The sequence below is a fragment of the Cataglyphis hispanica genome, chromosome 21 (genome assembly GCF_021464435.1).
Source record: "Cataglyphis hispanica isolate Lineage 1 chromosome 21, ULB_Chis1_1.0, whole genome shotgun sequence".
In the NCBI taxonomy this organism is placed as follows: domain Eukaryota; kingdom Metazoa; phylum Arthropoda; class Insecta; order Hymenoptera; family Formicidae; genus Cataglyphis; species Cataglyphis hispanica.
In genome coordinates, this window is record NC_065974.1 from 888,974 (window position 1) to 904,708 (window position 15,735).

General features: G+C 36.4%; 1 protein-coding gene across 1 annotated transcript; it reads left to right on the top strand.

Moving 5' to 3' along the window:
• Positions 1-9,441: 9,441 nt before the first annotated feature.
• Positions 9,442-13,177, top strand: LOC126857483 (uncharacterized). The gene is made up of 5 exons (XM_050606946.1): positions 9,442-9,549; positions 9,657-9,818; positions 9,903-10,103; positions 10,267-10,519; positions 11,031-13,177. The coding sequence occupies exons 2-5, from the start codon at positions 9,675-9,677 to the stop codon at positions 13,175-13,177; spliced, it is 2,745 nt and encodes a 914-aa protein (XP_050462903.1). The 5' UTR covers positions 9,442-9,549; positions 9,657-9,674.
• The last annotated feature ends 2,558 nt before the right edge of the window (positions 13,178-15,735 follow it).

Sequence of the window (15,735 nt, forward strand, 5' to 3'; positions counted from 1 at the left end):
GCCGAAAATATGTTGCGTACTATATACGGTGTCGAATATTAAATAATACAAGTATTTTAAATTATAGATTAATTATTTAATAAATGATTCATATATTATGGAACTTATTATATTAATTCGAATCTGCGATTTTTATTATGCGATCTCAAGCCGAATCATATTTAAATTATCAAAAAATCGAATAACGATAAAATATAAAATATAATTAAAAATCAAATATTTTTAAAGAAATAATTATTGTTTATAAAGAAAGAAAGAAAGAGAGAAAGATTGCGATAAAACAATAATTTACAATTTTGATTCTAATCATTTCGATTCTTGATTAAAACGTCACGCAAAATACGCGCTTCGAAATTTATCCATTATGATTACGTATTCAAAATTTAAAGTGTGTGAAAGATAATTAATTATTTATGATATCAAATTATTTCCCCATTACTGATCGCGTTGAGTAGAGAAATTTTGTGGAGTGTTTCGCGTTCCTTACTGTTCGAGTGTCGCCGTGAGAATAATAAAATCGTAAGCCATAACACTAGCGCGCTAATGTTTACATCATCAAGGCCGTATACTATGTTATGTTTTGATTATTCGTTGCCGAAATATTTTCCGTGCTATGACGTATATACAAACGGAATATTAAATTCTACATGTATTTTAAATTATAAATCAATTATTAAATTATCAATTAATCGCACTCCCACACGTATTATGTATTATTATTACACTTATTATTTAAACTATCAAATGTGTCGCTCAGTTACGACAAGCTTTTATTGATATAAAGTAATGTTCAGAGCATCGTCGAGATAATCAATTAGCATCGCAAAAAAGAAGTAATAATATTGAGAGTATCGATTTAATAAACTCCGTAATATATTAAATGATAATTTAATAATTGATTTAGAATTTAAAATACATGTAGAATTTAATATTCCGTTTGTATATACGTCATAGCACGGAAAATATTTCGGCAACGAATAATCAAAACATAACATAGTATACGGCCTTGATGATGTAAACATTAGCGCGCTAGTGTTATGGCTTACGATTTTATTATTCTCACGGCGACACTCGAACAGTAAGGAACGCGAAACACTCCACAAAATTTCTCTACTCGCGATCAGTATCGGGAAATAATTTGATATCATAAATAATTAATTATCTTTCACACACTTTAAATCTTGAATACGTAATCATAATGGATAAATTCCGAAGCGCGTATTTTGCGTGACGTTTTAATCAAGAATCGAAATGATTAGAATCAAAATTGTAAATTATTGTTTTATATATATATATATATATATATATATATATATAACGTATGCATATTTTAAAGTAAAATTAAACGTCGTTTAACCAACAAAAACGATTCATTATCGCGTGGCAGTTTAATAAAAGGAATTGTAGGCCCCGTACAGAGACCTTAGGGGCGAGGCAGGCTGTAGATGAGAGGGAAGACAGCGGGTCTTTATTTAGTTAAATGCCGCGTATAATTGAGTGTAAGATTCTTTTTTTATTCGGCGAAAAGCGACCGCGACGTCCCGCCGCGAAACTACGGGACCGTCTCGCGTCGCATCGCGACGCTCGCTCGAGTTTTCCACCCCTTTTCCTCCGTGCGCGCCTAGCTGCCAGCCACCTGATGGCACAAGGGCCCGACGGGAATGAGATGCAGATTGCCAGAGGCCACTTCAGCCGCTCTAGGGGGAGGGAGTGAATTTTTAATAACACCGCGTCCTCCGCCGTGCCGCCCGCGGCTCCCGGATGTAGGGACCATTGTCTTGGCCGCCGTGCGCCCGCGTCGGAAAAAGGACGGAGCGAAATAGTACATATACGGGATGCGTTATATACGGAACGCCCGGTATTATCATAACGCGCTAACGTGCCGGCGGCGGGGCTGGCAGAAAGGAATTGTCAGCGACAGGACATTCCGCTGTCTCCGCGACGGGAATGCCGTTGCAGGATGCACTGTAAAAGTGACTGTGCACTTGTGTGCAAGTGTTAATTTTCTCGCTCTCCAAGATATTTTAATTTGTATCCGCGGATGCGACTAATGATCGGTGAAAGCGTGAAAAAATCGATACGTCGATAAGACTGATTTGTCGTTGAGATTGTTGTTGTTGAACACAGGTTAACATTCGAAATTGCAATGAATCCACGAATGAATCCGCGACGATCAGCGACAAGAATAGTAGCGCGGCTCTAAATAGATTTCTGGAGGACGTTCTGAAAGCGCAGGACGATTTGAAGTGGACAGATCACGCTACCCATCGTGTTAATCATACAAATCGGCTAGATGAGTAAGAGCTTGTTACTTTAATGCGCGAAAGTAATGTGAATAAAAAAATGAAATAAATTTGAATAATAAGATAAAATTTTAATTTAAGTTCCATAACATTTTTTTTATCGCTAGAGAAACCTGTATTTCAATCAGCAAAAACTCGCAACAATCTTGATCTGTATTATTTATTTGACAGCGATTTAGAAAGATTTTGATCTTTATTGAATGATTTAACGCGGATATTTCTGGTCCAGTTCGGGGGCACATACGAAATGGCACTCTACGATATCCGTCACCACAGAAAAGATTCTAGAGCCGGCCGATATCAGTTATAGAAGTAGGTTACGCGACAAGAGAGGCTTCGATCAGAATTATGAAAGGATGTGGATGCTGCAGAAGAAGAAGTACGGAGAGGAAAATATTCACGACGTGCCTCAAAGAATCTATTTGGATAACGCTATGACATTTAAGAGACAAGCTGATAACGACCTTTTCTATCGATCTCCTAACACGTAAGCGATGCAACAATACTTAAGCGCTGTTTAATTCACCAATTACATTGTGTAATACTAGTATTAAAAATAATAGTACAAATATCTATGAAAGTTTTGATAAAATAATATTATAGAATAATTAAAATAATTATATTATTTTAAATTTTTGTTAAATTATGTTTTTTCAATTATTGTTATAATAAGATTAGCGATAATAAAACTGATAATTTGCCAGTCATAAATTTAATTCACAATTTAAATTATTTAATAAATTATTTAATTTCTTATGCTCAACGAATTTTCTAACAGCCAGCACATGTCTCTCGCGACAGATAGAAAGAAATTCGTTCCACTCTTGAGTGTAGGTTAGATAGAAGCGTTTACGAAGGAGGAGCGATAGCTGATCAGCCATTGAAAGATTGGACGAGAAAGAAGGATCTCCATTCCTCAGGCGACTGGTCGAATTCTAATGAGAATCCCAAAGTGACTAACGGCCAGAGTACATGGCTTCGTGATTACAACTCTGCTGAAGAACTTCTCGCTAATTCTGGTATCATTGAAACGTTAATTTAGATGTTAAAATTGTTAATTTAATTTTGTATAAAACGAAAAAGATATGGTTCCTTAGACTTGAGCAAGGACAAGGAGAAACTACATGTTGACATTGATGATACGGGAAATCAGTTAAAAATCATATCAATATACGATCCAATTCGTGCGGATGACGTTTTGCAGAAATCTTTGCCGATTAGAAAACGGAAGTCTCAAAATGCACCGACGTTGCAGTCTTTGAAGAAGATTGTATTAGATTTAAGAAATAATTTAACGATAAGCAATAAGAGGAATAATGCACTCTCGAAAGGTAAAATAATTATTCTTATGTTGGAATGTTTTTATTATTGTGTTGTCTTTACGACGATCAATATTTTTAAAAGAGTCTAGCTGGTGGAATAATCCAAGATCGGTAGCTAAAATATTTGATTTTGAAAAAGATCTTGATGAACATCCGTATAAAGAAACAATATGGAGGATTAAAAGAACTAAAAATATGGGTAGTGAAGATGAAAATGACCCAAGGTTTTCTCAAGGAGCAGAATTTCGAGAATTATATATTGGAGAACCTAATTTGAAAGAATTACATGATCGCTCTAAGCGCAGTAGAAGAAGTTTTATCGCAAATTTAAATAATCAGAAGGATGTTCCTGAAAATAAAAGCCATCCTGAAGCTCAGATAATTAAAGACGCTATCGGAAATGTAACCAAGATGCAAAAAAGCAAAGGAATCGTCGAACGATTGTACTCTGGTTATCCTAATAACGACGAAAGAAGTTTAACAAAGACTTTAAATAAGACAAACATTTCCGACTCGCAATATTCTTTAGACAAAGGATCTTTCTTAAACCATTGTTTTATTAATTTAACGATTATCTCATCAGTACCTGACAAAATGAATATTTCTGAAATGAGCAATCTTTCAATTACAGAACCTAACTTAAACAATTATTCTGTTTACAATACATCGCTCTTTTTTGTAAAAATCGATCTTCAAACGCATTCACCAGAACATGTTGCCATGAATAAAGTTTCAAAAATAAATTCCGAGAAACTTGGTCAAGATTTTCTGACTGAAAAAACACCAAAAAATATCGATACAATGCAAGATCACACTATTTCGCTCAATTTTGAAAAGAACTTTGTTGTATCGGAGACATCCGTTGATTCGATACGTTTTTCAGCAAGCAATAATGCCGATGACTCTCGGAAGTTCGCGGGAAATAGAAAAAGCGACGAGGAAAAATTATCGGCGTGGAAAAAATCGCGACTCGCTACGGATGACGGACAATCGAAGGACGCGAGAGTGGAGTGGTTTCCCGAGGGAAATACGTCGCGTGGCTTCGACACGGCAGCAAATGAATCGCGGAGGATCCACGCCGTCGAGACAATCGCGGACACAAAAAGAGAAGAGATCGAGACGAACGGGATGCGGAAGGAAAATGGCGAACTGATACCCGGCGTGATCAAGTTCTTTGAGCCCCGTGAGCGTCCATATCAAAAGCAGGAGGAAGAGGCGCGATTGTTGGGCCGAATGAGAGAAGACGGTACGTTTGCGGAGCAGACGAGAACGAATGATGCAGTCAACGACGAGCCAACGGATGCAAATGCAAGGGAAGCCTCTTCGAGCTCGATTGATCTCATTATCAATGCGACGGCAAAACTGAAAGTCGCGAATTTAAATGCGTCCGCGACCGGTGAATCGATAACACCGAAAGATCGAAGCGAGGATCTTGCTTCGACGAATGTAGACAACGATTTGCGAAAGCAGCAACAGATGGTTCCGTCTCTAAGTGCAAATAAATTAAATGGAAATTCGATGGATATCGACAGGATCGATATTCAGGTTGTTGTCGGGTCAAACGGAAATGAGACTATGAATGTAAAGGAGGATACGCGAACTGTAACGGAGGCTCGCGAGTATCACGAGTCCGATAATCGTTTACGGAGAAGATTATTATGGATTTCTGTCGACGCTAAAACTGAAGATTCTTTGATAAAGAGCACGAAATTAGTTTTGAATTCCGCGATTGAGAATCATATCGAGAATGTTATGGACGATGATCGGCAGCAAACTAAAATGATTAATTCTGCAGATTGCGGAAAAATTTTAATTAGAGTTAAACGCGACGATAACGCTGAAGAAAATGCAGCGTTGCAAAATAATTATAATCCCCAGATGTTCGATGCAAATCATCATGCTCGTTACAAACGATCTACATATTCCTTTGAGAATCTTGAATCCAATAATGCAGCAGAGGATGTGGAGATCGGGAAAGAAGTGGCTGTAAATCACGATGAAAAGGAAGAAAATGATGAAGAGTATGAAAATGTCGAAAAAGTTAAAAGGGATTATAATGATAGTGAAGAGGATGAAATGGAAGGTATAAATTGATGAGATTTTTATAGCAAAAGTAATGCAAATGTAAAAATGATGTAATGCATTTACAGATAATGTTAAAGCAATGGAAAGAGGAGGACAAATTTCATCTAGGCAACGGATTAATTCTATGAGGGCCCAAATCAATATGTTAATTAAGCAAAAGCTTGAAAAGAGGAACAAGGATAGGGATGACGATTACAGGAGAAAAAAACGTAGTATGTTGGATATGATCGAATATTACGATTATGATGATAGTGAAGAACAAGAGCGCGATGCGCCAATAAGTGAGCAGGAAACTCAGAATAAAAATGATGAACTTGCGATTAAAGATAAAAGTTCGGAGATCAAACGTGGTAAGATTATATAAGCTTAATAAATAGAATTAAAATAGATAAAATATAGCGGAAGTAATAAAAATTTGTGAAATTGATCGTATATCGATATTTCGATTAGCTGCAGAAGCGCCGTGTAAACCAGGTGAATTAGGGAAAAAAAAGAGCGAGCACGCCGAGGAGATGATGAAGAAGGAACGCGAAAAGACAGAGAAAAAAGAGCCGAAGGAGCAAATCATTGTCGATCTTGGCGTACGTAAGAATAAGACTTCAAAGAATGATGATCGGAAAGACATGAAGTCATCCGTTGTGTCAGAATCGAGCCTCGGAGATGCGTTCAATGAAAAACAATCGTTGATTGAGAAAAACTCGGGAAATGTTCGTCAAGGCGAAGATTCTGGGAACAATATTTCTCAAGAAGAATCAATAGATTTGAAATCAAAATGGTAAATTGAATTAATTTGTGAGTTATAAAAATGATAATATCTCGTCGTCATTTTATTCTCAATAATATAACAAATAAATATTTTAAGAGATATCTTCTATTTTTAAATATTACGATCCAAATGACCAAAAAATAGACGTCTGATAGGTTGGATCAATCACTTGAGAACAAAATGACGTTGCCAAAGGATTCAGAAGCGACATTAAACGATAATTATAGAAAGAAAATTAGTTTGGATGAACCTTTGGAAATCATATCTAGTGCACCTTTAGACTTTAATCCTGATGTTATGGAAAATATCTTGTTAGACATTCAGCCTATCAAAATTCTGGACCAAAATAGAGAGTTAGAGAGCGGGAAAGATTTTGAAGACTTTGAAAACGAACGGTATTATTGCTTGTAAATTGTATCGTCGGATGTATGTAAAATTAACATATAAAAAAATGAAAACTTTTATTTATATATAATTATTAATATAATTAATTAATCTAATATAAATTGTCACAAAAATTGCATATTTTTAATTAGTCATATATCTGATTATTATAAAATTATTTCTCTTTATATTTAAAAAATCCACAATTAATCATTAAATGTTTTGATTAAAAGGAATTTCCAAATAAAATTTGTAAATGTTATTTGTTAAGATTGCAAGCTTCGAAATTATCTAATAGTTTACTTCACTTAGACCAGAAGATCGTTATTATTATGAAGAGAACGATCGAAGTTATTCGAACAATGTCAAGCCTCTATATGAGGAATTAAAGAACGTGTATGATTGGACTGACGGTGAATTAAAGAGCGGACGCCGCCTTAGAGGTGATCAAAGACTGCGCTATGAATCAGATAATAAACTCGACACAAATCCCTCTCAATTACAGCCATTGAACGATAGATTCTTCGACTCGAGTCAAAACGACGATGAGCAAAGAAGATTCCAATCAGTCAATGCATCCTCGACAAGTAAATATTTAGTGAAATCATTCAAATATCTCTTACTTATTCTTATTTTAATTACTATCCGTTATTTTTGACAGATCCGTAACTATCAGTATAATATTTGAATATTTTAATCAGTTTTTTTTTTTTTTTTTTGTAATTTTTTTTATGTTTACGATTTTTAATTTGCTGCATTATTTTTACAACGTTTACCTAATGATATATACGTATAATATATTTGAATTGTATAAAATGTTTGCGCGACAGTTGCAGATTCGAATAGTACTATGACAAGTAATTATCTCGCGCTTAAAATCACGGATGACATGTTTAAAGGCGGCCTCGAACAGAGTAATTTAACAAAGGAAAATTCGTCGAATATATTTTCCGTCGGTACACCTACCGATCCAGATGTATCTAAAGTACGTGTGGTTGTCATAGTCACAATATAAATATTATATAATATTAATATCTTAGTAATCGCAAATATAATAATATACCGATATATATATATATATATATATATATATATATATATATATATATATATATACAGATTGCACAAAATGGAAATAATTCCAAAAGAAATACAATAAGACAGTCGGAGATCAATACAGATTCCGGTTCTCCGTACGAAAATCAAAAATACATTGAGTTGGAGAAGGGTAAGATGCTGAAACGAAATATAAATTCGGAGAAACAAGCGGTGATTAATTCGCAAGACTTGCACGAGTCGTTTGTGGAGTCTTTGGATTGGCATGATGATTTCGATGATGATGTGAAAGTCAGGCTTGGCAGAGGACTGAAGACCGTAGACGAAGCAATAATTTCTCACTCGAATAAAACTCACGATCAAGATAACAAATCAAATATGGCAAATATAACTGAGATAAATTCTAAATTTTACAATTCCCCGCAAATTTTTCGTGATAATTCATCGATCTCGCATGATTGGTATAATAATATAAGTGCGGACTTAATCAATGTATTCAACGTTCATGGCGATGCAGCCGAGTGGAATGCTAAAAAGATTCAAGAGCCCTTTTTGACAAATACGATTTATATTATGGATGGCGATGATCTTGAAGCTGCCGAACAAAAATATGTAAACAATCAAACAAGGAGATTGAGAAGGGCAGCTGCTTCGTATCGCACGTTTTACGATGACGTGAGCGAGAATCAAGGCAATTCCGACGAGGCGGACAAAAGTTTGAGCGATTTTAAACTTTCGAATATTCTCGAAGATCAATCCGATGGTGTCTATAATGGACCGGCGTCCAGAAATTTAAATAACGATATACGAGACCTCGATCAATACTCGCAGATCTCTCGAGCCGATTTGAGAAAGAGAGAAAATTCTAAAAAGAAAAGTAAGAAGAGCAAACATTCCACAAAGAAACACGCAAAGAAGCATAGTTTACATCCGTCTTCGAGTAGAAACAGAAAACATCATATGCATCGATCCGACGTGTCGAGAAACGCTAATCGAGACGATTTGAAGTCAAAAAAGAGCAAAGCGTCTTCTTTGACGGGACGCGCCAGAATCCAGAAGAGTAAAATGGCCGAGCAAGATCTGCTTTATGCGGGAGAGAACGAGGAGATATCGAATGAAAACGTGCTTTACGAGAGCGCGGAGGATCAGAGTGTGAGTGAAAAGGCGATCGACGATTGTCGCGTAGTAGATCGCGCGACTGGGTTAAAAAAAGAGAAAAGAATTAAGGATGATTTTTCAGACAGTGAAGCCGGAAGAGGGCAACGCACGAAGAAAGGAAATTACGCTGCTCCTCGCAGCCGACGACGTCGACGACGAGTCACAGATGGACGTCGCTCTTCACGGTGAGCTAGCTGGAAAAATCGTCGAGCAGATATTTGAACAGGCAAGTAAAGAATTGTGTCGTGCGATATCAAAGCGAATGTTCCTTTTCATGAAAAAAAAAAAAAATTAATTTATGCACTTTACATTTTTCCTGCAAAAATCATAGATAATAATTAACGTCGATGTCATATAGATTCAAAACAATGATCAATTGAAAAATGTCTTTGGTCCTGGGCTTCAACGCAGTTACAAAACTGAAGACGTGGTAGCAACGAGTAATATTTATCGGCAAGGACTCGACGAGGATGAAGTAATCATTATTATTTAATTTAAGAAATTTATTTATTTTCTCTGTAAAAAAATAGCTTTAATAATTTTGATTTATTGTATTTCTTAAATAAATGTTTAAAAATTTAGACAAATCACACGGAAACAATGATGAAAGAAATTAAGGAACTTCTTGGTAGGGTAATTGTGAACGAAGTCCAGAGAAAAACTTGTGTTTCCTTATCGCCAGATATGCGAGAATTTTTAGGATGGATGCTGGAAATAGATCGGGAAGAGGAACCATTGGAAGATGTATATTCCATCCTTAAATATGTATTAATGATATGGTGTGTCACACTTTTCTTAATTAATAATAAGTATTAATTTTTAAATCAGGTAGCACCATTGCCATTGATTCACGAGGAAATTATTCCGGAACAGAATTCGGGACGCAAATTCTTATTTTACAACACTTCCAAAATAGAAGATATTAAGGATTTAGAGAAAAAAGTGAAGGTATTGGATACTTTAGTAAAGGAATATAACGCTTTGTCGGCAAAAGAGAAAGCAAAAGTTCAAACGGACCACGATTATTTGGTAAGATTTTATTAAAAATCTGTAAATCGTAATTTTGATAATGTAATATCGTTCTTTATCGATGTGCATGTGTGTGTGAGTGTGTGACCAAGTTTATATGAAACAGGAGATATTAGAAAAATAATAGGGAATTATATTAGAAAAGAATTTTACAATTATTTAGATTTGGCAATTAAATCAACTTCTGAAATATATCGAAGAGCAAGAAAAGAAGGGAAAGATTGCGTCGCGATCTATTGAAGCAGCTAGAGCTGGAACAGGAAATATTCTACAGTATCAGAGCGCGATGCCCAATGTCACTAATGCAAACTATTCGATGACAAAAGATGCATTCTCCTTGCCAATCGATACATCAGATAATTTTTTTCAGTTCAACAACATCGCACCCAAAGTGACAGATAGGCAGCATCACGATGGTACGTCATGTCCCTTGCCATACATTTCTCCATTTATCAAATACATTTAATAAATAGAATGCCTTCTAAATATAATACAATCGATTATTTACTAAGAATAGATATTAAAATTTCGACGTGAAACAAACGATAGCAACAACATGAACGTTAACAAAAGTAAACAAACTTTATCGACGATGTTTCTTCAACTACCGATATCGGAAAATTAGTATATCGGAAATATTTTTGGTCTAAATACCATAGGGGCAATAAACTATTTCTGCGTTAAATCGATAAAAAAGAAAAAAAAAAAACGTGACGGCCTCGGCCAAATTTTTAAAATCATGTAATTATATCCACGTAATATTTTGTTCAAGAATTGCCCGGCGATTATTCGCCTATTATTTTCTGATACTGGCATGATAAAACTATCTCGTTTAGTTACTTTGTCATATTTTTATTCTTTATATATTTTTTTCAAAAAATTAATAAAAAAAATTTTATTCTCTGCTATATACTTAAAAATTTCCAGGTCGCACTTATCGCAGAGAAACGCGTAGTCTTGAAATCCCATCAAAGCAATATCACAAAATGAAGCGCCAAAAGTTTTGTAATTATAAGAAAAACGAAAATAACAGAGCGAAGCGAAAGCACAGGAAGCATCGCAGTAATCAAAATCGCGCAGGATCATTGCCGGAATACAGAACGTCACGACAGAAACGCGCGAGTCACGAAGGAAGGGATTTTCTCTATTTAGGCTACGAAGAGCCAACGATTTACGATTCGTTCGATCTCCTTGATGCGAAATTGACAGGAAAGAAGAAGGAGAAGAGGAAACGGGAACTGGCCGATAAGAAAAACATGACGACCGTAAATGATAGGATGCTCGATTTGTTACCAATAAAGGGGAAGAATCGCTTGGAGGACGAAGTGATACTTCTCAACAAGCGGGAAGCTTGGAGAAAGGAAAACGAGGAACAACTGGAGGAAGTGGCCTTTGGCAAGGACATGAGGAATGGCACGAAAAGAGAGAAGGAACGTTTTGAGAAATTAATAGAAGGAGATAAACGTAAGCTGATCGATGAGACGAGCTCCAGGATGAAGCGAGAGAACATCATTCGCGGGACATCAACCGTCAGAAGCACAGATCTTTTCGATAAATCCTATTCAGTATCCGAAGCCAGTAGTGGCAAAACGGGCAAAATTTCGAGAGCAAGTTACGATAACATCGATAACGGCGCGAAGGATAAGCTGAGGCTGGCTGAGCGTACGATCAATGTTTTCGCGGACAATAAAACCGATGCTGCAATTGATACAACGACTGCGGAAGTCAGCACGAGAGAAAAGTTAGTTATAAACGCGGGAGCCAATAACCAGGTTAAGGGAAAACTTAGTGCTATAAATGGCGAGACAAAAATTGACAGGATGAACGGAAGTACGAGCTTGGCAAACTTGACGAGCGATACGAACATTGAGGTCTCCAAGGAGCGAAAGAAAGTTTCGACGGTGGAAAAAGAAGCGAATGATAACGCTGTAAAATTAAATCGAGCGACAAACTATCGAAGCGAAGAAACGGATCCCGAAATCGAGCTGAAAAATCTGAGGCAGGAACGAGAAAACGGAATTTATGACGTCGCAGATTGGAGAATGATTGACTTGTTTTACGATGATGATGATGACGATGATAATCTTTCGGGAAGGAAATTAAGGAAAAAATATGTAGCTAAGTTAGCCGTACCGGGTGACCTAGATCCCGAAAATAATTTTGAGCTTCCAAGATTAAGAAATAATAAATGGTCGAATGACGTCGTCGAATGGAAGTTGCTGCCGGTAATAAAAAGTTCGCCGCATTATGACGAACGTGTTTTATCACGCATTCGTTTAATGGAAAAGGAAACACCTATATCAAAAAATCATATCAGAAATGTCGAAATTGAACCAAATGCTTATTTAAATAATGGCGAATTTCGGCGATTGAAACATCGCAGAAGAAGAAATGGCCTTCTTCAAACCTCGCCTGTATTAAGAATAATCGATGACATAGCGGAATCGAAAGATTTACCAATAAATCCCCAAATTTCTCTCAAAACTCGAAGAGTCGCTCGATCGAGGAACAACAAAAGATCGAACGGCATTGCGGAATTTGAAGTGCCTTTTGTATTAGAAAATTATAATCATAAGCTCCGCGAAATATCACGATCTCGCAATGATCCAGAGCTCGATGATGGACTGATCTACAACGAAGTCGGTCTGCCATTACCGATTAGTCCTCATCGATATTACGACGATTACGAGGGCTCGTCGATCATTCATTTCGTTCCAAATATTGTCAGAAGAGACGACGACGCGTATCGATATCCCGCGGGAGCGTACCTCGAGTATGGCCCCTTTAAAGAGCGGACTCGCGACTCGAATCGACAACTCGCGAGTCGGAAAAGGTTTCGCTTGAAAACCTCAGGTGGAGAAGTCATCGATTTTCCGGCGGATAATTCAGCAAGCAAGACCTCGAAGTCCAGTCCCGTGCGCGGAATGTTTCTCGTGCAAACGGACGAGACGGCTCTCGCGAGTCATAAAGATTATTTCGCGTTCAACAAAACGAAATGTACACAGGAAACCAAAGGTGATAATGAAACAAAATTGACAGGGCAAGCAAATCTTTTGAACAATAAAGAAATTTAATAGTTTGGTGTAAATAATCTCTTCCTAGCTGAAAATTTTATAAAAAAATCTGTTACAAAAAATCGAGCAAGCACTTGAGAACCGTAACAAAGTAACGTAATGAGCTCCAAAAAGTAGAAAAAGAAAAATACTTCGCAGCATCGTGTTATATCGCGTTGCGCTTTCGAGATTGAATCGCGCGACGCGATAATTGGCAATAAGCGTCTAAATAATTTCATCGGATAAATCAGATAAATCGTCGATGCGCGTTATCGTAATTGACACATTCGCCGTATCTACGCGCCAGACAAGCCTGTGAAACCTCGTAAATCGTCCTAGCTCGGCCGGCATGAACTCGGTGTCGTCGCGTGTTTACACCGCCGTTCGTGTTAATCCACCTATGCAAAGACCATCTCTGCAGTGCAGTTAATGACACTGCCTTTCAATAATTAGATTAACAGATCGTGTCAAAAGTTGAGAGACTTTGATATGCGAATATTGTATCTTCATCTATTATTAAATACAGTAACTCCATATAAATTATAACGTAAAAAATAATTGAACATTTTTTAAGTTAAAAATGATAAAAATGAAAATGACTCTCTTCCCTTTCTATTTATTTCACTTTTTATCTCATAGCATTAATCTCATCTTTATTCAGTTAGACTTAATTTACTTGCACTTCCGGAATACCCTAAAAATAAATTTATATCGCAATAAAGTAATTAAGATATCATATCATTATAATTTTGATGTAGTTCTCAATAGAATAGATATATATTAATTTACGCTATAAACTATTAAAATATCCAAAGAAATAAAAAAAAAAAAAAAATGAAAAAAATAAAAAAATATTATGCAAAGTGTATGTTGTCGCAAAGACTTTTATAAAATGTAACGTCTCGTATGTATTCGCGCGATAAAAGTCAAATCTTTCAAAAGCGCGCGGTAGCGCTCTATGCTGACTCAATCTCGCCGACTTACCGGGTAACCGGAAAACGAGTGTATGCAACGTGTTCCCCTCTGCCGCAGCCCGACTCAAAATATCTCGAAAGTTTCCTCGTAAAGTAAGGCCACACGGCGGAATTCCCTCCGGCCAATTAAAGTCTCGAAATCGGACGTACTCGCTTATGCAAGCGAAACAGGCAAGGCAGACGAGAGAGAAGGCGACGGAAACACACACAGAGAGAGAGAGAGAGAGATAAATAGAGAAGAGGATGGGACACAGCCGTAGATGTTATTACTTATTCGACTCTGGGATTTTAAGGGCGAGCTGGATTTATTTAGATATTTCGGCCGGAGCATCTGCTTGTGGTTTCTCTCCCGCGCCTTCATTCGTCCGTTTCGTTCTTCTTCGGCATTAATATGCACACCGTGAGCCGTGAGTATTTTTACATAACATTAGGTTGTTGCGCACCCAAGACCTTCGACACCGTTCTGGATCACTAATAGGGGTTAAAACGCAAAGGCGAGACATTGTGGCAAAGTCAAATTCTATTTGTCTAATTAATTCTTATAAAAAGATGACAATCTTTTCTTTTACTATTGAATATTAATGCGATTATTTTACGAAAATGTTTTTCAACTCTGCACTATGTTTCATTTATTTTATATATAAATTTTTACATATATACATATTAGAATATTGTGATATAATGATATTGTATTTTAATTATTATGAAAAAAAGGCATAAAAATAATTAGATTATTTTACTTTAAGATCAAGTAGTTAATTTTTTTAATAATAATATTTGAATATATGAAATAATGGGAATAATATGCTAGTCAACCAACGACACTAATTAGCACTCAATAAAATAATATGATTTAAATGTGAAATATCGAGAGAAAGAAGAAGAATGAGAGAGATAAAGGGACATTTTTAATTAAATAATACTTATTAAAATGTGAATAATTTTTATATATTCTTAACTATTTTATATATATATATTTTAAAATGTGTTTACATACACACATATAAAAAGGCCGAGTTGATAATGAATGATAACGACTTTCATCATCGCCGTTCTGTTAAGTGAGATGTAACCACGATCCGCGCGCGCAATACCGCGCGACAATATTCGGGGATATTCAAGCCACGATAAGGACATATTGTTTGACACGTTCGATCGATTTATCGCCATTCTCGTTATTCGCTACTTTCGATGGCGCGGCCGGTCGTCGAACCCTCCCAGTTCGGTCGCGCGTTCCGATCAACGGCAGTGGAGTCGAATGCAAATCGGGACCTTTAATTGAAAAGTGAATCCGACTATGGGTCATGATTATTCACAGCTGCCGGGCAGCGACCCGGTCTGCCGATACTCGTTCGTTTGCAGCCAATTGTTTCAAATCCCGCATTGTCCCGGAATCCGGATTAACTGGGTCTTACGGTCATGCTATTTAAGAAAACATTTTCCGGAGCGTAATGGCATCCATCTCTTTAATTCGATCCTGAAAGTGTCGACGAATATTTCCAACGCAATTATCTGTTATATGTCGCCAAAGTGGATCACGCTAATTTACTCTGCTAATAAACAAGGTCAGCGGAAAATTCGATAAACAGCAGTAATGCAATGTAT